Here is a 24,522-nt window from a genome sequence, read left to right on the forward strand (position 1 = left end):
AGAAGAAGGAAAGTGATGTGCTGAAACGGCAGGCTGCTGGAGCCTGTGACTAGAGGACCCGTCCCAGAGTAGAGGACTGGGGACCCTTTTGATGTTAAATCAGGATGAGGCTGGGAATTTAAGAGGCTGTTGGGCTACAGGGAGGGTGAAACATTCCAAGCAGCACAGAAGTTTCTATCATGCCATTAAATGAGTGATTTGCAAGGCAGTGACTTTAGACACTGCAACTAATAAGGGAGTTACCTGCTTCAACACGCTGGTAGGAACAAGCTCATTGATTTTGAAAAAATATGCGATCCTCCACTTACTAGGGGAAAAAAAGGCATGCTTCAAGGGACAGAGCTGCCCCTTGTGTAAGCAGACATGCACTGTTGAGCAGCCAGCTCAGACTCCTTGGAGCTGCCTTCAGCACCGTTGTATAAGCCCACAGGAGCCAGCCTTGTTAGCTCACAGCCACCCAACCTCAGTTTTGACCTGATGAGTGAATAATTCACCTTTTCATGGCAGTATACAGACATATGAATAAGGTAGCATTACACATGGCCTTTGAAAGCTAATACTCTTTTGTATAAGTTCTACTGGCCTAGGAAAATGATGTTTCTTAATTTTGCTTAGTGATCTAGAGCAGCATTAAGCAAACTAAGACCCACTTGCTGCTTGTTTTGTAAATAAAGTTTTATTGGAACACAGCCACATCTAGTCATGTACGTGTTGCTATGGCTGCTTTTATGCTACATCAGCAGGGTTGAGTAGTTGCAACCAAGATCCTATAGCCTGCAAAGCCAAGAATATTCAGTCTCTGGCCCTTTACAGAAAAGGTTTGCTGACCTCACTCTAGAGAATATAATGTCAGTAGTTGAGGCTGCTATTTTAGAAGAAAAAAGAAAATCTACCCCTTGCTTTTACATTACATTTTTTTAACTATCCTTACAATATGTTCAAGATATATGCTCTATTTGTAAACTATATATATATAAAAGGAAATGGTCTTTTGGATTATTTTTACAATAATTTTTACCTTCACCATCTTCTATCTTAAGAAACAAAACAAAACGAAACAAAAGGCAAATTAAACCCAAAGCATGCAGAAAGAAGGAAATAACAAAGATTAGTGTGAGGGAAAAAAAGGAAATGGAACCCAGAAAAACAATAAAGAATATTAATGAAACAAGAATTGATTCTTTGAAAAGATCTGAGTAAGAAAACACAAATACTAAAATCAGGAATAAAAAAGTAGACATCACTATCAACCTTACAGAACTTAAAAGTATTACTGAATTATTAATTAATTCCCACAAAGAGAAACCCAGACACAGTTGGTTTCACTAGTGAATTCTACCAAACATTTAAAGAAGTATGGTAAATAATACCAGTTCTTCACAATCTCTAAGAGGAGGAAAACTTCCCAACTCATTGTATGAGACCAGCATTATCCTGATACCAAAGCCAGACAATCACAAGAAATGAAAACTACACAGCAATATCCCTCATGTAATACAGAGGCAAAAGTCCTCAACAAAACATTACAAACTGCAATAGCAATACACAGATGAGATTATAAAGAATGATCAACTAGGATGTATCCCAGGAATGCAAGGTTGGTTTAATATCCAAAAATCAACTGATGTAGTACACCATATTAATAAAGCACAAAAATCATCTGATCATCTCAATATATGTAGAAAGAACATTCGACAAAATCGAACATCTAGTCATGATAAAAACTCTCAGTAAACCAGGAAAAGAAGGAAACATCTTCAACCTGGTAAAGGGCATTTACCAAAACCCCACAACTAACACCATAAATTAAAAGAATGAATGTTGCCAACAACGGGAGAGGCCACAACGGTGAGAGGCCCGCATACTGCAAAAAAAAAAAAAAAAAAAAAAAAAACTCTTAGAAGAAAATATAGGTGTAAATCTTCATGATCTTGAGTCAAGTCATGATTTCTTAGATAGGATATCAAGAGCACATGCAATAAAGAACAAGTTGATAAACCAGACTTCAAAATTTAAAACTTCTGTACTTCAGGAGAAACCATTAAAAATGTGAAAAGCCACAGACTGGGGAAAAAAACAAACATTTGCAAATCAAATACGTAGTAAAGGACTTGTATCCAGAATATATAAAAATCTCTCACAACTCAATAAGAAGACAAATAACCCAATATAAAAATGGGCCAAAGATTCACATAGACACTTCACCAAAGAAGATCTATGAATGGCCAACAAGCACAAGAAATGCTCACCACGGTCAGAGAGATGCAGATCAAAACCACAATGAGATGACACTTGACATCTACGAGAATGGCTATTACAAAAAGGCAATATCAAGGGTTGGCAAAGGTATGGAGAAGCTAGAACTCTCTTGCGTTGCTGGTTGGGAATTAAGACAATGCAGCCACGTCGTTGGAAGCAGTGTGACAGTTTGTTACAACATTGAACGTGGATTTACCATATGGGCCAGCAGTTCCACTCTCAGGAGAAAGGAAGATATAGGTCCACACAGAGACCTGTATGCCAGTGTGCAGAGCAGCACCATTCATAACAACCAAAGCGTGGGAGTAGTGACTGAATAGGTCAATCCTGTGGCACATCCACACGGTGGAGTACTAGTCAGCAATAAAAAGGAATGAAGTAGTAACACAATGCTGCAACATGCATAAACCTCAGAGTTATCAGACTAAGGGAAAGAAGCCAGACACAAAAGACCATTATATCAAATGTCCAGAACGGGCAAGTCTATAGAGACAGTAAGTGGCTTAGTGGCTGCCTAAGGCTGGGGGTAGGAGTGAGGAGTGACTGCAAATGGACAGATCTTTCTTTCTGGGGTAATGGAATTGTTCTAAGGTGGATTATGATGATGGCTGTACACTATATAACTATCCTAAAAATCACTGAACTGTATACTTTAAATATTACATATTGGTAAATTATACCTCAAAAAGCTATTTAAAAAAACTGAAAAAAGAATTCTACTGAAAAAAAAATTCTAAGTGTCTGTACAGATCCTTCCATGATGCCAGCTTTCTCAAGGACATTAATTTCTATGCGAGCGGATCGACTACCCTGGAGGGAAGGTGAATACAGAACCTGCTTGAGCAATTACTTGTCCAGAGTCAGCTGCTATGTGTAAGGAATGAGTCAGATATCTTCTAAAAAGATTTCAGGAAGCTTTAAGGTCAATCTTTAAAAAAATTTAATAGCAGAAAGAAATAAAAGAACACCATCAATGACATATAATCTGGGCTATTTTAGAAAACTAACTGCTGAAATATTTACATTCTGAAAAAGATGCTTTCTTGTCAACAGATTATTCAGCAGTATTTACACTGACCCAGTACCTATACATCTTGATATGAAAATAAACTGAGCCCCCAACATGTGATAACAAGGCTTAAACTTTTATCTGTTATAAACTTGCAGTTAATATACAAAGATTTAAAAGGGCCTCTTACATCCTTAGTGTTGTTTCATTTATCTCTTTCCCTTTGCAGCGAGGAGATTCTAGACCCTGAAGGAACTCCTAACCCAGCGCCCACCTTCAGCACACTTGATTGTACCCCTTCCTTTGAGGAACACATGAGTAACAAGGAGAGACCTCTGTATCAGATAATGTGTTGGCTCTGAAGCTGACAACCATTAAAAGACAATATAACTGAGCTTTCCTAAAATAAACCATTTATTGAAAAAAGAACCTTTTTCTTAAATTTCATTAATCAGCCTTTTGCATAACAAACCTGTGGCTTGCCAACAACAACAAAAGGTAAGGTTTCACAGTCAGTGCACTCGACAAACAAGAGATTAACAAGGCCCAGGACGCCTGATAACACTACAACTGCTTTTGAACCTAGAAAGGTCAAAAATACTACACTGATGTCACGGTTCTCAGTCACCCGAGAAACAGAGGGGACGGAGGCGACGGTCCGTGTACAGTAGTAATGGCACTTAACATGCAGCTTCTTTGCCTCGTGGACACCATCACTCAGGAGGGCCCCATGCCACGTCGAACAGACAGGAGCAGCAGGAGAAGTGACGCGTGTCACCTGTGCAGCCTTCAGTCTTGGAAGGTTAAAAAGGCTTATACCGCTTCTCAGCACAGTCTTTATGTAAATATTACATACAGTAGTGATTAAGAGAATTTTCCGAGTACACACACTACTAGGCCACAGACTGATTAGCTTCATTCTTCATCTGTGCAAACCTGTGAGGAAGGCAGGAGAGAGCTGAACCCTATTCATGCCACATGTAACATTTATAGGTAAGTCATAATCAATGCATCTTGATGCTCCCAGTACTGTGCCTCGCACAGAGCAAAGGCGTAATCAATGCAATGAAATGTCAGTGCTAAGTTACTGCTCTATGAATTGACTATTGAAAGCATTTTTAAGAACGTATTTGTGGGGCTTCCCTGGTGGCGCAGTGGTTGAGAGTCTGCCTGCCAATGCAGGGGACACGGGTTTGAGCCCTGGTCTGGGAAGATCCCACATGCCGCAGAGCAACTAGGCCCGTGATCCACAACTACTGAGCCTGCGCGTCTGGAGCCTGTGCTCCGCGACAAGAGAGGCCACGATACTGAGAGGCCCGCGCTCGCCGCAACTAGAGAAAGCCCTCACACAGAAATGAAGACCCGACACAGCCAAAAATAAATAAATAAATAAATATTTTAAAAGGAAAAAACGTATTTGCACAATATCAAGTCAATAAAAATTGTTTATATACTTTATAAAGAATAAATACATTTTCATTTAATTACAAATCCCTAATATCTATGCAGCAGATCCAGCTATTGATTACTTAATTTCACTCACCCAGGAATAATGTGGCCCCTATCTTGCATCTTCCTTTCCTGTATCAGGAGCTCCTCTGCAGGACCCTGTAAATGTTCTCTCCAGGTTTCCACTCTCATTCCATGTCTCCTCTAAATTCTCTCCCAGCAATATTTCTCTCTCTCAAATCCGTATCCTATCCCAGTTCTCTCGAGTGCCAGTCCTCAAGAGATGGCCTGTCTAAAATCCCCCAACAGATATTCCAAATACACCTCGAACTCAATCTACCAAAGAGGAGACCATCACCTCCTGACCCAACCCTCAACCAGCTGCCCTCTTTACCTATCTTGGCGAATGGAATCTCGATAACCTGGTGACACAAGCCAGAGCCCGGGAGCCGTCCTGGACTCCTCCCTGTCACGCACCTTTCACATCCCATCAGTTACTCACTCACGGCCATTCTAACTCCTATATACGGCTGGTAACTCACCCCTGACCTCCCACTCCCAGCCCAGCAGCTGTGTCAGCAGCTTCCCAAGTAGTCTCTTACCTCCAGAGTGACTGTTCTAAAACACAATTTAATCATGTCATGCTTACAATAAAACTGAAATCCCTTCATGTGGCCCCTGCGTACTTTCCCAGCCTTATGTTTTGCCACTTTCCACATCCTGTGCTCCATCAGTATGTACCTATACACAGTTCTTTGGGTGCTTTACCCTCTTAGCAGTGAGCCCTTCCATGTCTCTTCCATTCTGTCCGCCGTACTCCTCCCTGCATTTCTTGACCTGGCTAAACCCTCCCAAACAGCTCAGGCATCTCACTCTAAAGAAAGTTAATAGGGACTTTCTTAACCACTGTGCCACCAGGGAGGAATCCGCCTGCCAATGCAGGGGACCCGGGTTCGAGCCCTGGTCCAAGAAGAACCCACATGTCGAGGAGCAACTAAGCCCATGTGCCACAACTACTGAAGCCCACACGCCTAGAGCCCAGGCTCCGCAACGAGAGAAGCCACCGCAATGAGAAGCCCGTGCACCACAACGAAGAGTAGCCACTGCTCACCACAACGAAGACCCAACACAGCCAAAAATAAATAAAAAGAGTAAAAAAAAAAAGAAAGAAAGAAAAAAAGAGTAATAGCTGGGATTACCCAACTGGATTAAATTCCTCTTTTCAGTGACCCTACAACATGGTATATATACCATTATCACAGCTCTTAACATAATGCTTAGTCATTACTCCCCTGTCTCTACTCTCCCAGTAGAGATTAGTTGTTACTAACCTGTACTCAAGGAGACTGTGTACTCTAAAAGAGGGAAAATTGTGTCTTTCATCCAGTCCCATTTAAAATTCGATTTAACAGTCCCAAGTGCACCTCAAACCATCCAAATGGATCAAGGAGGAGAACCTCGACGAACATTTTCCAAAAGAAAAAACGTACAAAATTCCCCAGCATAATACATTTAGTTCCTTCCCATTTCAGATATAGATATTTTATATTTAAGTTTCCAAATTTCCTTAAGTGCCAGATGCGAACAGAACTCAAATATTTAAACAAGGAGAGGACTACTGCCAAACCTTGACGAAGGAATGGTCGAGGAGCTGGCTGGCCGTCCACCTCATCCTGGGCTCACTTTCTAGGCAGTGAGAAAGGAAGTCCTTTCCTTCTGGGCTTAATCTTTCAGGGATTGGTGGCTTATGCCCCATTCCCACTTTGTACATAATCTGAAAGTTGTGTTCATATTCATGCCAAGGTCTCTAAAAACAGAAAAAAAAATCAGGTTTTAATACTACATGGCCATACAGAAATGCAACTGCCCAATCTCTTTTTAGGCATCTCAATGCTGACACATATTGAGGCTGGCAAACTTTTACTTAAAGGGCCAAACGGTAACTATTTCAGGCTCGCAGGCCATATGGTCTCTGTCACACCTATTCAGTTCTCCCACTGTAGCGTGAAAGCAGACTTAGGCTATAATATAATAAAGGAATGGGTATGACCATGTGCCAATAAAACTTTATTTACAAAACCAGGTGGTGAGCATAGTCTGCCTATCCCATTTAGGTGTCCAATTAGTCCAGTATTATCTAGATGCCATCATCATGTAAATAAGAAATGTAACATATAAAATAATATAAAAATGTCAAACAAAATTCAACAGTTATCATACAGGGATGTTTAATATGCTACCTTGTTAAATAATCGGCATCAAATTATTGCTAATTTGCAAAGCTTATTTTATTATGATTAGAGGGAAATGAGATTCACGGGGGAAAGAACTGAGTTTGTATGGCATCCTAATATGTGTATCATCGTTTAGTTATTGAGAAACATGTTCTTCAGTGTGAGAACTTGTTCTTTTTCTGATGCATGGCTTGGCTGAAATAACACATATCATGGGCATCTTTCTATGTTAATGCTAATAGAAATAATATTAGCTAATAGTTAGTAAGCACTTATTTTCAGCAGCTGCGAGGTATAGCTGTATAATAATTTCCTACTAGTAACACTTAAGAGGTTTCTAACTTTTTTGCTTTATAAGTAATGGCTACACCCCCCCCACACACTGTGCCTCGATATATTTGTATAATTGTTCATTGGTGGTATCTTCATCAGAAGATCAGTTTTCAGGTACTGTGTCATACACAACAGCTTCACTGCCCTGCAAATGCTCGTGCTCTACCTATTTCCTCCCTCTCCCACAGCCCCTGTCAACCACTGATCTTTTACTGCCTTTATTGTTTTGCCTCTTCTGGAGTGTCATATAGTTGGAATCATACAGTACGTGGTGTTTTCAGATTGGCTTGTTTCTTTTTTTGGCCATGCCTCGAGTCTTGCAGGATCTTAGTTCCCCGACCAGGTATCGAACCTGTGCCCTCAGCAGTGAAAGTGCCGAGTCCTAACCACTGGACCACCAGGGAATTCCCCAGATTGGTTTCTTTCACTTAGCAATACGCTTTTTAAGCTTTCTCCATGTCGTTTCATGGCCCAATTTCTTTTTGTTGCTGTACAATATTCCATCATGTAGATTATCACAGTTTATCCATTTGAAAGATATCTTGGTTGCTTCCAAGTTTTGGCAATTATGAATAAAGTTGATATGGGCATTCTTGGGCCAGTCTTTGTGGAGACGTAGTTTTCAACTTCCTGTTTCTTTTCACAGCTGCTTAATTCTATGTTTTGAGAATTATGCTTTTTTTGTTCCTCTGAGGAATTCTCTAAGTCATGTATCTTATAAATATTTGGTTCCTAGTTTGTCACTTCTCTTAACTTACTTATCAGGTCATGTTCTCTATTTTGCAGGAAATGTGTCCATTGTATTCATAATGATAGTAAGACCACAATTACTGCTCTGTTAACGTCAAGTGCCCTCCTCAAGTCCCCCTGCCCCCGGCGCAGGCTCTGCTCACCTTGCCAGTCACCATCTCTATGACAACACACCCTAGACTCCAGATGTCGGCCGCACGCCCATGGCCTTCTCCTTTTGCGCGAGTGATGACTTCTGGGGCCATGTATGCTTTAAAAGTCACAGATACGGTGATAAGAATGGGTTATAAACATAGCACCATGTAGTACTAGAGCCAAGCAATACACTAATATCGCCTAATATTCCACATAGAAGAAACAACTAATTTGTTCGGGGGGTGGGGGGAGGAACTTTCTCTGAATTACATACTAAAAAACATCAAAACTTGAAAATAAATATTTCAAATCAATTTCTCGAATGGACATTTTAGGAGCCAAATTATCTTCAAAAAGACAATTTTGAATATGCAAATATTCAGATAAATTGTATTTGCAATAAGAATATGAAATTTAACCTGCAAAGGAGGATGTAAAATTTTATGATGTGTTTCTAAACAATCAAATAATCACCATTTAAACATGTTGTTTTGACTAGAATAGTTTTAATAAACCCAACGTGAATGACAAGGTTTTTCTGGGAAGAAAGGAGGCCTTTCTTCCCTCCTTTAAGTCTAAGGGAGAAATGTGATTTCCCAATCTGACAAGCGCTTTCAGGGGTGGCTCCTCCCCCGCCCGGTTAGAAGCCCTCACCTGCTCTCCACGTCCGCTGACCAGGAGGAAAAGGGAAAGCCGGGGTCCCAGCACACTGCAGTGAGCCCCAGTGCTAAGACAAATCTAGCCGGACCCACCTGCTGTCCCCAGCGTGCTATTCACTTCACCAGGCATGGTCTGAGCATTGTTTTTAAGCTTTACTGAGCATCCAAAATCTCCCAGCTTGATTAGTCCAGATGAGGTAAGGAAGATGTTGGCACCTAACGAGAAATAAGCAGTTGTGAGCCTCTAAAACACAACGCAGGCATTTTAAAGCTTACATGGTAACCTGAACTATCAGGAACTTGATTTACAAAAGTTATAAAGACATGAAACTTCACTTGCAAAGTGTAATCATAGAAAGATTTTAAGACTTATTCACAAATGTTAATACACAGCAAAGAAATTTTAGTATCAGTGCAGATAGCTCTGACCAATAAATTCTGAACTGAAATACACGCATACATTCTAACATTAAAAACCCAGGGAGATACTTAAAGAGAAAGTACACATAAAACACAAAGGCTTGTGGCGGCAGTCCCTGAAACTTCAGAGTTTGTATACGAGCAGCAGCGCCTGCAACAGAAAGCAACGTGCAGACAAGACCTGGCGCACACCCTGCTGGTCCGCAGAGCTGTGACCGAGGCCACCACTGGACCGATTTCAGACTGCCTGGAAAGAACGTTCTGTGACCGCCTCACACCTCCGCAAGCGGTGCACAGGCCCGGCCTGTGCTCCAGCTGGAACCCGGGGTCACCGCTCACCTCCCAGGGCGGCTCTACCTCCTCCAGAGGTGACCGGCCGCGGCCACTCCAACCGAGCCGCACGGCTCAGCGCTACGTGTCGACGGCACCTCCTTCCACAAGTGACACAGAGCCCCTCACTGTAGACAACCAGCCACACCATGAGCTGCGATCTGTTGGTCCTCACAGCCTGAGTGCTCCCAAGGCAGGCGGTCCCCCCGGGGAGCACACGGCGCTAACTGCACGATTCTGGAGCTAGCTCCCGGGCCCACACTCTCAGACACGATGGGCTATAAAGAATATCCCAAGGATGCACATGGACGGACCGGACTCAAGGACTCTGAGGGGTTCTCTTTACGGCCGTGGCCGACGCCGTGAAGGGACCATTCCATGAGTATGGAATGTGTGTCAGAACAACTGGAAACAGGCAGTGCCATGGCCTGACCCAGAGCCATTGAAGCAAATGCCCAGAATGATCCCAGACAGCAAAGCAATGCAGTGGACGGGCGGGCAGGCAGCAAGACTGGGGTGTGCTGGGGATTCAGGAGGAGCCACCTTAGAGAGTGCGGACAATTCTTCCACCCAGCAAAGCAGGTGATGGGTAACCCAGCCCCCTCTGAGGCGAATGCCTGGTCTGAAGTCCGGCCATTCTAGAGTCAACCTGTTCAGGCCTCAGATTATGGGACAGAATGGAATCCTTCAGTCTAGGGCCATTAGAGACAAAGCTAATTTGTCACTCTAATTATCCCCAAGGCTCCCAAATAACAGAGGTCAGGGGCGCGGTGTGGTTAAGGTAAACGCAAGAGGGACAGTTCTGGGACAGAAGCATGGCTACTCACCACTCGTGGGAAGGGAACAGCACTTTTAGTCAGTCAGCATGACCAAATCGATCTCTAGCAGAACTCTACACTGGAGGAGGGTGGTGCAAATAAGCCCTGTCCACGTCCCCCCAGGCCCAGCTGCACATCATAACTTACACCGGCGTTCCTGATTCACCATCACTTTACATATTCACGACGCTTATATATAAATACATGAGGTTCTTGACACAAGGAAAAGAACGGATGCTCTGATCGCGAATGTCTAGTAAATACACAGGGCAGGCGAAATCAGCCTACAAAATAGCAAGTTTCATTTTGGGGGTAACAGATTTGGCTAAGAGCAGTGCTGAACAGAACAGCGGACTCATACACTCCTAGACGGAGATGTGTGTCCTGCACAATTTCTTAATGCTGGCTTCTTTACAGAAGACTACTTTAAGTACTTACTTAAAGACTACTTTAAGTAAAGTGATGTGAGGGCGCAGGAAGAAGCGACATGGGGGCAGTGACCGTGTGCTGGGCGCAGCTGGCTCTGGCGGGGAGCTGAGCGTGGGCGTTACCTTTAATGTCCCGGTGAACTATGCCATGCTCGTGGAGGACGTTGATTGCCACGGTGATCTGCTTAGAATACAGCCTGATGACGTGCTCCTGAAGTCCCAGCCTTGACACCTCCTCTAAGGTACCCTCGTCACAGTACTCCATGAAGATGTACATTTCTTCCTGCGGGAGGAATCAAATGCAGCCCTGTGTTTACGTGGACACTAAGTGAAGAACCTGGAACGCTTCACTGGCCACGCCCCTTTCTAATGGTATGCTACACTTGCCATCCTGACTACTGAATTCGTCTTAAAACGGTCATTTCTAACTCCCCTACAGCCGTGTCTCTGCCTGCCTCCTCTGTCTGGAATTATACAGCTAGTTGGAATAAGAACATCTCCAACTCACAGGTGACAAATGTCTCCAATCCTCTGAAATTCAGTCCGCTATATAATCTCAGACAGGGACCAACAGGGCTGTCCCTATAAATATATTATTAAGTACTGAAACACATCCTTTTCAGATATGAATTTATCTGTGAAAAACGTAAAAAATCACCAATATCCAAATTCCCCAGAAGCTCATATTCCACCAAGATGCTCCAAGTTATCCTCTTTCCCTCAAAGTGTTTATCTCTAAACACAAGGGGGGAAATAACCTGAGGTCTTAATTTTCTCTCATTTCACAATGGTTCCTTAAATACACATAAGAGAAAAAACGTTACCGAACAACGTACTCAACAGTGGTTCAGCAAAAAATGGAAGAAAAAAAAAGCGACACACAGCTGTGTAAGGGGCATTAGAGAAATCTTCTGGTTGGCAGGATGGGTTTCAGTGCTTTATAATGTCGGGTTAATGACTACAGTCTACAACTTACATTTTAGGAAGAACTCCTCTAGTTTCAGAGAGAAGGCAGAAATGATGTAACTCATGGAGATTTCCTGATAATTAGGCAAAGTTACTGTGCTCTGAAATGAGAAGACCTGTGATGTAGGACAGGACTCCATCTGTGCCCTCACTGACCGCTCACACCAAACAGTGTGACCAAAGCCGGCTTACCCTGTGCAGCTCCACACCAAAATACCGAACCAGATTGGGGTGCTTGATGCCTTCGAAGATTTTCAGTTCGTCTGCCGTTTCCTTGATAGTTTTGTGGTCATTAGGTTGAAAGCGAATCTGGAAAAGGAAAACTGTTGATTACCGTTGGCAATGTCACAAGCTAGAAAGACGCCGAGTTTGAATGCAAGGGCGGGGATGCTGACATGTCCACTGTCCGTGGCACCATGGTCAGTGTGTTTGTGACTTCACTGCCAGGCTTTCTTCTCCTTGTTGAATTAAACACGCCTGCTTTAGAATATGTGGTCAGATAACAGCTAATGGGATCATTTTCATAACTACAGACTGAATTAACCAAAACGTGAAACATTCAGGAAGCAACCACAGGTGTTTAGGTTCTGGGCAAGATAAAAAGAGGAGATAAGATTCTGCCCTCACGAAGTTTACAGCCACGCAGGAATGAGGTCATAAAGCAGCGCGGGTAAGTGCCACACAGGGAAGATGGGGAGATGCCGCAGGGGTTGAGGAGGGGGCCACATGCGCCCGCTGCCCCCTCACAGCCACTCGGGGACCAACGGTCGCGCGGCTCTAGCCTCACCCTCCACGGCCCTCAGTGCCCCCCGCCAGGGCCTTCTTCAAGGCGCTCCCTGCTCCTGCTTTCTACCTCCAGCAGATAAAAAGCTGTTCGTTTCTGAAACTTATCACAAACTCCCCCGCCCACCCAAGTCCCCTCTTGGTCCCAATGGTGTAAATGCTAAGAAGCAGACCTCAGGCCTAGACGACTCACTATGGAAGCACTTAGGCCAGCTCTAACCTCATAAACACAAGTTTCGTTTCCAAATCTCTACCCCACGGAGGCCTCAGACAAAAAGGCCCCCAGAGGGCTGGAGCACCCACCTCTTTCATAGCCATCAGCTCACCGGTGTCCACGTTGATACAGGTATAGACCTTCCCATACTGCCCTTCCCCTGTGAACAGGAACAAACGAGCTGCTCTCAGCCACCAAAGCCAGGCCATCGTAACTCACTGAAACGTACAATAATCTCTTCCAGTTCCAAATCTGTATTCATATATCTACAACCATGCTTACTATAGTCTACTACTGCAAGATCTGAACTATTTCTGAATGTTCCCTAATAACCGTAATAACTGAAGTCTTAGGCGATCTTTTCACTCTGTCTTACCTGTAAATGCCAGTGAATAGAGTAGAACTGACCGGCAAATCCCAGAAGAGGCATGAAGGTGAGTACTAAGCCCCCTAGTGCACACCTCTGAGCCCCTATGGCCCTCAAGGAGGTCTGGGCGAGGTGGGCGGGCAAGGCCAGTGGCCAGGAGTAAGCCTGACTGTCGTCTCGATGCACCTCATTGCTGTACGGCCAGGCGTGTGGGATATTAGTGGGATATTCTACTAACACACCTTTTGGGACATTAAACTAAGGGGATATATGGCTGAATAAGACTGAAAACAAGAATTAATACAATTTATAAAGGACTTGATTCTTTTCAGTGTTTTCTTCCCTGATAGCTCTACGAAAACTTCAATGTCCTCAGGCTCCCAGAGTCCTGTATTACAACTTTGTTTGCTTCTTCAGACCTAAACGCTCAACAGATAAATGCATTTATTTATTTTTAAATGAGATTTTGTTTGTTTGTTTTGGCTGTGTTGGGTCTTCGTGGCTGCACGCGGACTTTCTCTAGTTATGGCGAGCGGGGGCTACTCTTCATTGCAGTGCGCGGGCTTCTCTTGTTGCGGAGCACGGGCTTAGGCAAGCAGGCTTCAGGAGTTGTGGCACGCAGGCTCAGTAGTTGTGGTGCATGGGCTTAGTTGCTCCACGGCATGTGGGATCTTCCCAAACCTGGGCTCAAACCCGTGTCCCCTGCATTGGCAGGTGGATTCTTAACCACTGCACCACCAGGGAAGTCCAGATAAATGCATTTAAATGGGGGAAAAGATCTGAAACGTAATCATCTCCTTCTCTCACATAATCTTATCGCTAGTTATTTTACAAGAAACTGTTTCACTTGGAAATTAATTGATGTTTTAGAAAAGACCGTCCCGTCTTAATTTGATTCCAGTCTCGCTTCAATAATGATCTTGTGGGAATAAGATAAAAAGAATACGGACTAGAACAAATGGGTAAAAGGTGCGTGGTTCTCCACTAGCAACTTCTGGAGTTATCAGGCAACACCATTCCATTAATGAACCACGGAAAACTCTCTTTCTAAAGTCTCTTGTGTATTGTTCTTAGAAAACACTTTACAAATGAAACAAAAACCAAACCCCTCTGCAAAAGATACAATGTATATGTGCCACCTCCCTAAGAGAAAAGGACCAACCATGTAAGATTTAACCTATGAAGTGTAACTATTGCTATTTCTAATGGAGACAATCTTCGTGTCGTGTTCTTTAGTTTCCTTACCAATTTTGTTTCCTCTTTGCCACTTAAAGGTCACCTTCCTCAAGCCAACGTGCATGACGTTGTCATAAGACTTAGGGGTGTCACAAACTTGACCAATGATATTCTTTCTCCTCATTTCTCGATATCTCTTTTCTTCAAACAGTCGGACTGACTTCTGAATAGCTTCTATGGGTCCTTGCCTAGAAGCAGTATCTGCAGGGAGAAGTGCAAACTCAGTCATCCCAACCACTATAATCAAGTCAATTTCCAGCAAATAATAATAAAAACAGAGCAACAGACATGAGCACTCCAGCACAGCATCATCTATTCAGCAGGTGAATTAAAGTCCATCAAAACCTAGCAACTTCAGAGTATACCACCCACTACAGAAATATGCACATAAAACAGAAGCTACTCAGAATCAATGATTTCCTGTAGCAAGCGTGTTGGTTAGACTCTGCAGGAACCACCTGCCTGTCTCCTCTCTCCAATCCGCTCTCAGTGACCAGAATTCTCTTACTAAAATGTAAAATCTGATTGTGTTCTTCTCCTGCATAATTTATTTCACAGTTCATCATGACCTGTTTACCGGAAGTCTGAGGCCATTGTGCATGCAGGCTCCTTCCCGGTTCACTTCTCCTACAACAGGCTCTGGACCAGCCCAGCTGAAAAGCCTCTGTGGGTCACCCTAAACCGCTTCTTACCCCATCCCCTTGCTCACACTCTCCTGTCTTCTCGCTGTCAGAGCTCTGCAGAAGTACTACACCTCTTCCAGGAAGCGTCTCTGTTGGGAAGGAAATTAAGTTTTCCTTTCTCTACAGTAAGGGCTCTGGAATCAGAATGCCTGGAATAAAACCCTGGCTTCACCATTTTCTAGGTGTTTGACAATCAGCAAGTTAGTTAACTTCTTTATACATCAAATTCCTAATCCGTGAAATGAAGGTAATAATACCTCATTCAGAGATACTGTGAGAATTTAATGAAATCACGCACATAAAGCATTTAGCCCAGTGCCCAGAATATTAAAATACTTAGTAAATTTTAGCTATTGTTATTATTATTCCTTATTTTCCCATCAAGCTATCTCTATTTCTCCGACATATTTTATCATGATTTACAGTAAGAAATATCTTTTACACATATAGATATCTAAAACTACAGTTTCATGAAACACTATTATTCTTCCTACATGTGACTAGGATTCCGTCCAGTTTTTTTTTTTTTTTTTTTTTTTTTGCGGTACGCGGGCCTCTCACTGTTGTGGCCTCTCCCGTTGTGGAAAAAAGGCTCCGGATGCACAGGCTCAGCAGCCATGCCTCACGGGCCCAGCCGCTATGCGGCATGTGGGATCTTCCTGGACTGGGGCACGAACCCGTGTCCCCTGCATCGGCAGGCGGACTCTCAACCACTGCGCCACCAGGGAAGCCCCAGTTTTATTTTTAGTGCTGATTTTACAACCCACTAAAGGGTCAAAACCCATAATGTGAAAAGCACTGCTTTCTTTATATACATCTCTACTACCGTATTTCTCATACTGTACCCTAACTGGCCATCTAAGAGCCTGAATTTTCTGTCTAAGAGATCACTGAGGACTGGGATGATTGAAAGGTTACTGTGAGAAGAGAAATTCCCAGGGATTTATAACGGTCCAATTACAGTGTCTGACTACAATCATTTCTTAAGAACATGGATCCTTGTTTCCCTTACCTCAAAACATGACACATCAAGTCTACTCAGCACTGAATAAGATTTCATAGCTGTGAGGTCATGGACTCCACTGTCAAATATTTCTGGGAAAGGCCTATTTTTTTTTTAACAGTAAACATTTCTCAAGATTTCCCAGTCTTTCATATGTCAGTGTCAGCTGTAAGTCTCCCAAGAGTTCCCAAGTTTACTTGACAACAAAGTATTTGTTTTGAAAATTATCACGAAGACCTGGTATCCATGGGAACTACCGGTTACGTGAGAGCCCCTGGAGAGACCCTCTTCCCTGTCACCAGACTCAAGCCGAGGAAATCTCCGCCCAACTCCAAACCCTCTACCACGCCTAGCTTGCCCAGGCCTGTCAAATGTGGCATCACAGCTGTTTTTGCTTCCATGGCTTTTTAAAAATCCCACCTTAGTCCAGTATCTTACTTTACGCTGTATTACTACAACGGCATTCTAGCCCTCCTCCCTATTTTCCTCCCCAATGCAGGCCAGCAGGTTAAGCTTCCTCAGTGTCCTCCTTCCCCCCACCCTCGCACTCCCTGAACATAAGAGGCTTTCCAGCTCAAGAGGCTTCAGGGGCTGCCCGCCATCTCTGGGTAAGGCCTTAATCCCCTAGCCCATCGCTGAAGACTGGCCACGATCAGGTCTCCTCTACCCTTTCAGTTCCACCTCCATTTACATCTATGCTATCCAGGCCGGGCTGGGCCAGGCCGGCTGGTCTATTCTTCAGTCACTGGGCCTCCAGATGTGTTTCTCATTGGGTACTTTTCCTCTTGGCCTGAGGCAGACCTCTTTCCTTCAGGGGCCAGCCCAAGCCTCAGCCCTCCCTGGAATCCCTCCTGGCTGCTCCAGGCCCGGTGACGGCTCTTCTGCTGCTCAGTCTCACACTTTCCGAAGGGGAGCTGTGGTGGGAAGAGCATGGCCTGAAGGCAGAAGGAGTGCGGTCTGGTCCCAGCTCTCACTTACAACGACGACCTCGGCCAAATTATCTAGCCCCTCAGAAGCTTTTATCGTTTACAGAAAGAGAACAGGTTCTATTCTGCCCATGACTCAAGACTGTTGTGACGAAGAATATGTGAAAGCATTTTGTGCTAGACCACGGATTTTTCTGCTGTTTATTCTTCGGGTTTATATTGATCACTTATGGCTCATACTGATTGACTGCTTTATAAGATGAATGCTTTCTCTCAGCTTCTTAGCATAAGAAATACATGGCTACTCATTTCGCAAATATTTACTATATTCCTACCATGTATAAAGAATTATGCTAAGGGCCCACCCAGGTGACATATAAAATGAACCATCATACTGCTTAAAGAATACAAAACTGAGTAAGACATATTCCTGCTCCAAAGGAGTTTATAAGAAATAGGAAATGCACACAAACACATCACAGACAGAAAGTGGTGTCAGACATCTAAAAAAGATCACAAAACATTAACGTAGAAGGTCTAATAATTCACAAGCTAAAGCATATTTTAGCTGAAACTGCTCACCTTATGCTTAAATGTGTTAAGTTCAACATTCTTTCTCTTACCCTTAGTCTGACTGATAAGTGTCCGAAGTTCCCAACTTCTTCGAGTTGACCCACTTGAATCACCTTTTGGATATGCTGGTTCTGCAGAAAGTATTTTTTCATACACATTAAGACTTATAAAACAAATAAGCTTATTTAATTCAGAGCAAGACTGAAATGGTGAGTAGCGATGATTAGTTACCATCAACCTGTCATTCCTGGTGGTTAATTTCTGTTTGAGGTGAGTGTGAAAAGCTGTCTCTACAATCATTTATAGCAAATTTCACCAAGCTAAAAAGTTGTTAATGGAGTTACAGGACTTTAACCACAAAAACTTTCCACAAGTAACAGACCTTAGAATACTGAGCAGAAGCTGGATTCTTTGGGGGTCCCCCTCCCGAGGCCCTGCCCAGGAGCCCAGCAGAGTTACAGCAGGAGCAACCGTGGGGTTTCTGAGCAAAGACTCCTAGTTCTACATTATAATAAAACTTCAGCATATCATCAACAAGCACAGTGCCACTTTATATTTTTAAAGTGAGTAAGCGTGCTCAACAGTTAAAATATCAGGAATAATAACTTTTTAAAATTATTTGGCAACAAAAAGAAGAAATGCAAATATAGCTAAAAAGGCATGAAAAAGCCGACGTGTTCAGCACTAATCCTTCTCACAGGGCTGTGTCACTCCTTTTCTTCATTTCTTTTAAAAGGACTTAACAGCAGAAACCGGTGGACTGAGACAAACGGTTAGGCTGGCTGGAGATGCAGGTGACACCTTACACACTCACCATCTCGCTCCTCCGTGGGGCTCGAGTGACGACTCAGGGACCTAAACTGCAATTCGGCCGCTATGGAAGCCAATCGATCATTCTCAGGGACGCTGGAACCCCTGTTTTAATATTTTTAAAAATTAAGCTATCAATGCAATGGAACTCAAAATGAAAGATCTGTGAGATTCTTCCAGAGCAGTGATTCTCAACTGGGGGTAACTTCCCCCCACAAGAACACCTGGCATCTAGTGGGTAAAGGACAACACAAAGGACAGTCCCAAACAAAGAATTATTCTCCCAAAGTAGCAGTGCTCCTACTGAGACACCTGTCCCTGGAGTTTGGAAGGAGAACGCATGAGAACCTGACGGCATCCTACATCGTTTTATGTTAAAAACAGCAACAAAAATAAAAATATAACAGTATTTACAGAAGTGTTATTGACATGTGCTGAAAGCTCCATAATTTAAGCCCAGGATGGATAAAAATTATGAGCCAAATCTGGCTAATATTTAAAATCATCACATTATATTTATGTACTTAATTCTATCTGAAGTGCTAAAATGAGTACATGATTCAAAGAGCTCAAATCTCTTAATGAGCAAATGTAAGGGAGTACCTAGCAATTTCCCAAGCAGTAGCCAAGCAAAAGTGCAAAAGAGCAGGAAGCTTAACACATAAAGGGCAAAGTTAATTTGCTGCTTTTCCAGAATAACGTGTTCAGCCATCCAGAATGAATCCATAAAGATTAAATTAAGCCCAGAATTAAATAAGGGAAAGTGTTAAAATTATAGTTCAAATCATCCAAAATAAATACAGTGTTAGTTTATTAACAAGTTTAGTGCATATTTTTTTTAATGAATGATATAATGAAGTATGGTAGCATTTATGCTCTTTTTTATTATAGGCTGAGTAGGTTTAAAGCATCATGGTCTACTGGACAGACATTCACAAATTATCAAGTATGCACTGCTTTTTATTTCCCTAAACTCTCAAATCTGGTAGAGTACTTGTTAAGTCTGAAGTGAGGGGGACACCTTCCACTGCCGTTAGTTCATCAAAGAGTCTTGGCAGTGTTTCCTGGAAAAATCACTGATGCTGAAGTGAAGAAACACACCCCACTCCTAAGCTGTGCCAAAGCCTGGGACCACGGAGAAGCCACTCAACGTGTCTAGTTTCCTGATTTCCCAGAAGGAAGATTAGCCAATTCGACATCCTCACATTTTTGCCAGCGCAACAGGCAAGAAAACACACTTAGATGAAGTGATGCACGGGTGAACGTTTAACAACCAGTTGCAGGGGGAGTGGCAGGGCACAGACTTCAACAATTTCCGGGGCGTAACAACTGGCTTGCAGGATTCCTGGAACATGGACAATCAGCTCTTGCAGACCAGTAAGAGGCAGCTCCAGCGAGCAGAACGCTGCAGAAATGTCGTCTAAACAACAGTAGAATAACGGAAGCCCAGACTATTTCCTAAGTCAAACCGTATCGAACCAAAATAGTTATCAGAAGCTGTGGGGCAAAGTAAAATTTCACCGTGGCTGACGTATCTCTAAGACAGGCGAGGGCTGCACACACGCCTGCCGACGTCAGAAAGCGCAGGTACCACCCTGCCTCCTCACAGCCTGTTCACGGCCCAGGGCTGCTCGGAGACCCCGGCTGAGGGGCACGTGTGGCCCCTGCACAGGCGCGGGAGGCTGGGCCACCGGGTTAAGGCTGGAGGCGGCCGGGAGGCTGACAACCCGCGGCTCTGCACGCCCTCACGGCTCTGCTGTTCTGTACCTATGGCCACACACACCGCCAGGAAGGACAGGTCACTTTATTCCTCTGTGAGCAAAGGCCTTCAAGATGGCACGTTACAAGGGAAGTAAAATTTCTAAATCTCAAGGATTGTCCTAAAGCATAAACGAAGAACACTTCTGAAATGCTGCTCAAAACATGCTGAGAAACTACTTAATGCAAAGCCTGGGGGACAAAACGCGGGGAGAGGCCGACTGCAGGTATTTTAACTTCTAGACTCAAGTACATTCAACGCACACACCACCAACTTATAAAATCCTCAACCAGAGTTGACGAAACCTCTGGTTCTGGAGACACTGTGTGTGAACCAGAGTTCTGGCTGAGCGTTCTCCTCAACTATGACAGCGTTTTAGGGCACATCGCTTCCCGTACTGCATGAATAAAAAAGACAGTTTCAACCCCCCGCAGGGACATGAAGCACATGTGGAAATGTCTGCCATGAAATGTTCTAAACATGAGAAAACGAGGGTAAATGGGAATTTGCTCAATGTTAATTGTTAATTTTTTTAGTTGACTGCTTAAGCTGTAAAGAACTTTGGCATTTTTTTTTTAGGTTATAGACAATTGTCGCTAAAAATTAGGAATATTAATTATTTTAGTGAATGAGAAAAATGGAAATATCTGTATGTAGAAATTTTAGACTGTTATTAACTAAGTCTAAAAATATTTTAGTCTATTTTAAATTCTAAAAGCATGTGTCATGTTTCTGCCAACATACTAATATTTTTTCTTAGGAGCAGCATAAGAGCACTGAGTTCTCTCAAATTTTCATCTTTTTTGGTCAGTTTTGTTCGACTCTATCATCATCCTTATGGGAAGATGAGAATAGTGACGGTGTCCGTTCTACCAGGCACGGGGGGGAGTTAAGAACCACCAAATGTCCTTTCTCCATTAAGCATATGAGACCTGGATGAAATCTTCTACCCTCCCTGCCCACCCCCCCACCAAAGAAAAACCAGCCAGAACGGGAGAAACTGCCACAGCATCAGTACTTCTACAAAAGACTTCATGCAAGAGACTTACATTCTTCTGGAGGCTGCCAAATGTCTGACAGCTCTCTCCAGTAATGATCCAGTCTCCATATGAGATGCAAACCACATGAACTCATTTTTCCACTACTATAAACTACTTCTAATCAACAACTGTATAAATTAGGAAACCGAGTGAGAAAAGTAATCCTCTTAGAAAAACAAATCACCACCTAATGGTATGACCTAGAAGTCATCTTCGAGCGACTCCTCAGGAAAGGCACTATTTGCCAAAACTCTCCTATCAGTGACCGGGTCCTTCCCTCTGACACCCTCTTCATAGTTATTATGAGCAGAGCCTCTGGCCATTTTGGTTAACATTTGTGCCAAAGAAATGTAAACATCAGGCAGATTACCGACTTGTGCTGGAGCCTTGGGACCACGACCCCCCACGCAGGGCCCCTGAGCGTCACACACCGCGGGGAAGCAGGCCCCACGTGTCCCGGGACACATCCCCAAAGCTGAGGTCACGGCGGCCGCGCACCCGGGGGCGGGGGGAGGAGACGTGACGCTGGTCGGGAGACTACCTGGTCTCATGGGCACTGCTGATGGGTTTGGGCGGCGCAGAGTCGCTGCCGGAGGGGCCGGGGCGACCGCTGGCGGCGGTGGCAGTGGCAGCGGCAGCGGCGGGGCTGCTGAGGCTCCGCGTGTCCGCAGGCACGCTCCGGGCGCTGGGAGGAGAGAAAGAGCTTCAGGAACACGGGGGAGACGGGGGAGGGGCTCTCCCGCGGTGTCCGTGAAAAATAAAGTCGGGCGAGGAAGCCAAAGATAAGTTTCAAATATAAAATGCAAACTGTTCTTTGAGATTCAGGTCTAGGTAATTTAAAAGAAAAATAACTAATTTCGAGCTAATTATTGTTAACAATAATTGTGGTCCTTTCCTAGCAAGTAATGTAAAAAACCAAACTTTTAAAAACTGATTATAAGGGGAGAAAAGATGCTCACTACTTCAAGATGCAGAAATGCCACCACATTCAAAGTAAGTATTTTGAATGTACTAGGGTTTCCAAACTCACTTTAGAATTTAAGTTGCTTCGTAGTTACATACACACATAAAAGTCAAGACTGGAAGGATCACTCCAGTTTTTTCTCCAGTTTTAAAATGACATTTAGCTCCTTTTTTCAAATGTTTACCATGCTATGCACACTCAAATTTGTTTTCCTAAAGTTATTTTTCAAAGAAAGGAAAAGAAAGAATTATTCCAAAGCTGGAAAGCATTTAGTAGCTTGAGGTTATAAATAAGCTGAGAAACTAAGTTATCTTGAAAGGTACAAGTCTGTTTTAAACTTGCAAGTCTTCTTTTGTAACTAAGGCACTGTGGTGTGTCTTCAAGATAACGAAAATAAGAGCTTTTTACAATGTATAAACAAGAACACAGAAAACAGTATTTGGTATTAGAGCAAAGCATCAGCAGCTCTTGGAGCGTCAGCACGCACATCAGAGAAGAATCCATAAAGCAAACAACTAGACAAGCAACAAATACCTGAATCCCTCTGGAGTTGGGATAATCAGATGTGGGTTAGGAGGGTCGCTATGGCATCGTGGTACCTTCACAGGACGGGGGCTGTTCCGATGAATGGCTGCCAGTGAAAAGAGCGACAAACGCAACTTGTTAAGGGGTCAGCAGAAAACTGACCAACCAGGCAATTCAGTGGAAATGGGAGGTGGCTTACTTTTGCTGGTGATCAAAATAAAACCATTTATATAAGTAAGAAAATTGTACTACATACAGAAATGCTGGGAAAATGTCACTTTTTGAAAGTTAATAAAATTATATTACACATTTCAGAGACAGATGAAAATGTGGTTTACGTGGCATTTCTCCATTAAAAAGGAGTTCTTTATGTTGTCTGAACTTTTAAAAAGATTCTGGTCAGGAGTGATACTTCAATAGGTCCTGAGTTGGGGAGAGGTCACTGTCATTTTCCTGAGTACTGGGAGTTTTGTTTAATTCCTTTGAACCAAATCAGGAGGATGGACAGTGGTTTAAATTGATTATTCTTTTCAGAACATGTTTTCTTCTCTTCTTCTTTTAAATATTCTGGTAGAAGGTAACTATGGATAAGATTTAAAACAAAATTTAAAAACTAGATAAAATTTTAAGCAAAATTTAAAAAGAGACCTTACCTAGCAATTACAAAAATGCTGACAATTCTACTTCCCCAATGACTAAATGTAACTAGTCATGAATATGATATATTTGGTCTATTTCTCCCTAACATGTTTTCCTCTGATTTTTAACTTTGTTTTAACCCTCCCTAGTTTTTTTTAAAATGTCATATTTTCTCTTCACATGTTAATAATTTTAGTCTACGTATGTTTTATTCTAAATATGTTTATCCTAAATGAAAATACTTCTTCATGGTTTTTGTTTACTTTTAGTAACACTACACAGGAGAGAGAGGAGTACCAAAAACGGGGAGACCTGAAGGGAAAACTTGCAAAACAAAAATCAAGTATTTGTTATGAAGAAATCCAGGCAATTTGTATCTCTGGCTCATTATCTCAACTATCACAACCTTAAATGGAAGTAATTCAATAGGCAAATTCAAAGGCAAAAAGAAAAAACAAAAACGATTTGGTGAGAATGCTGATGTCTTTAATTCAGCAAACGTACTGAGAACTACTGAGTCAAAAATTACTACAAAAATTTCCCATGAAGGTATAAACATAAAGACATTCTGTTAAAACACACACACACAAGTTTAACATTCCTCATTCATGAAACAGAACATTTCTTTTAAGAGTGTGTGTATCTAACTGTTACAAAACTGTGCTACTTCATTGAAAAGGAAATCCAAACGGCCAATAAACAGAAAATAGATGCTCAAATTTCACCAGTGGTGAACATTCATCACAGAGATGTTTTTCATGGCAAAACTAACCAAACAGATAAGGAAATGGTGGAAAGAATTGTAGAATATCCACAATGGACACAAGGTAGCCACTAAAGAGAATGAACTGGATCTATACTTGTTGACATGGAGGGATTTCTACAATTGTCAGAGATTAATATCCAATGTGATCCAATTTTTATACAGTAAATGGCAGGAACAAAAACAATGGCATCTGTGCTTGCGTGATTATATGGGCATAAAGAAAGGTGTGGTAGAATGCATCCGTGTAATTATATGAGTATGCAGAAACTATAGAAGGTTCTACCCCAGACTCTTACCATCTGCTTACAGTGACAGAGTGTCTACCTGCCCATCCTTCTGAGGGTAGAGCAGAGGGAGGGACAACAGTAAGCAGCAACAACGACACCCATGTGCTCTCACTTTCATTAATTTCTCTTGTGAGGAAAGAGCACAAAACCAAATGAT

The 24,522-nt window shown here is 42.8% G+C and overlaps 2 protein-coding genes across 5 annotated transcripts in view; one reads left to right on the forward strand and one right to left on the reverse strand.

Moving 5' to 3' along the window:
• The window catches only part of AGPAT4 (1-acylglycerol-3-phosphate O-acyltransferase 4), a 120,343-nt gene extending 116,702 nt beyond the window's left edge, over positions 1-3,641 (forward strand). The window contains exon 10 of the transcript XR_009534028.1: positions 3,498-3,641. The gene's annotated coding sequence lies outside the window, so the exon portion shown is untranslated. The remainder of the gene's footprint in view (positions 1-3,497) is intronic.
• The window catches only part of MAP3K4 (mitogen-activated protein kinase kinase kinase 4), a 109,245-nt gene continuing 87,953 nt past the window's right edge, over positions 3,231-24,522 (reverse strand). For 2 of the 4 annotated variants that reach the window (XM_060115428.1, XM_060115427.1), the window contains exons 16-27: positions 22,683-22,779; positions 21,726-21,869; positions 18,390-18,490; positions 17,626-17,706; positions 14,400-14,591; positions 12,877-12,947; positions 11,983-12,099; positions 10,948-11,107; positions 8,922-9,044; positions 8,178-8,284; positions 6,345-6,524; positions 3,231-4,204 (exon numbers count right to left, since the gene is read on the reverse strand). In XM_060115428.1, coding sequence (XP_059971411.1) covers positions 4,184-4,204; positions 6,345-6,524; positions 8,178-8,284; positions 8,922-9,044; positions 10,948-11,107; positions 11,983-12,099; positions 12,877-12,947; positions 14,400-14,591; positions 17,626-17,706; positions 18,390-18,490; positions 21,726-21,869; positions 22,683-22,779 — 1,394 coding nt within the window. In that variant the 3' untranslated portion in view covers positions 3,231-4,183. The remainder of the gene's footprint in view (positions 4,205-6,344; positions 6,525-8,177; positions 8,285-8,921; positions 9,045-10,947; positions 11,108-11,982; positions 12,100-12,876; positions 12,948-14,399; positions 14,592-17,625; positions 17,707-18,389; positions 18,491-21,725; positions 21,870-22,682; positions 22,780-24,522) is intronic. The other 2 variants (XM_060115431.1, XM_060115429.1) reach the window with 1 other exon arrangement.

This window comes from Mesoplodon densirostris, chromosome 12 (genome assembly GCF_025265405.1).
Source record: "Mesoplodon densirostris isolate mMesDen1 chromosome 12, mMesDen1 primary haplotype, whole genome shotgun sequence".
Classification (NCBI taxonomy): Eukaryota; Metazoa; Chordata; class Mammalia; order Artiodactyla; family Ziphiidae; genus Mesoplodon; species Mesoplodon densirostris.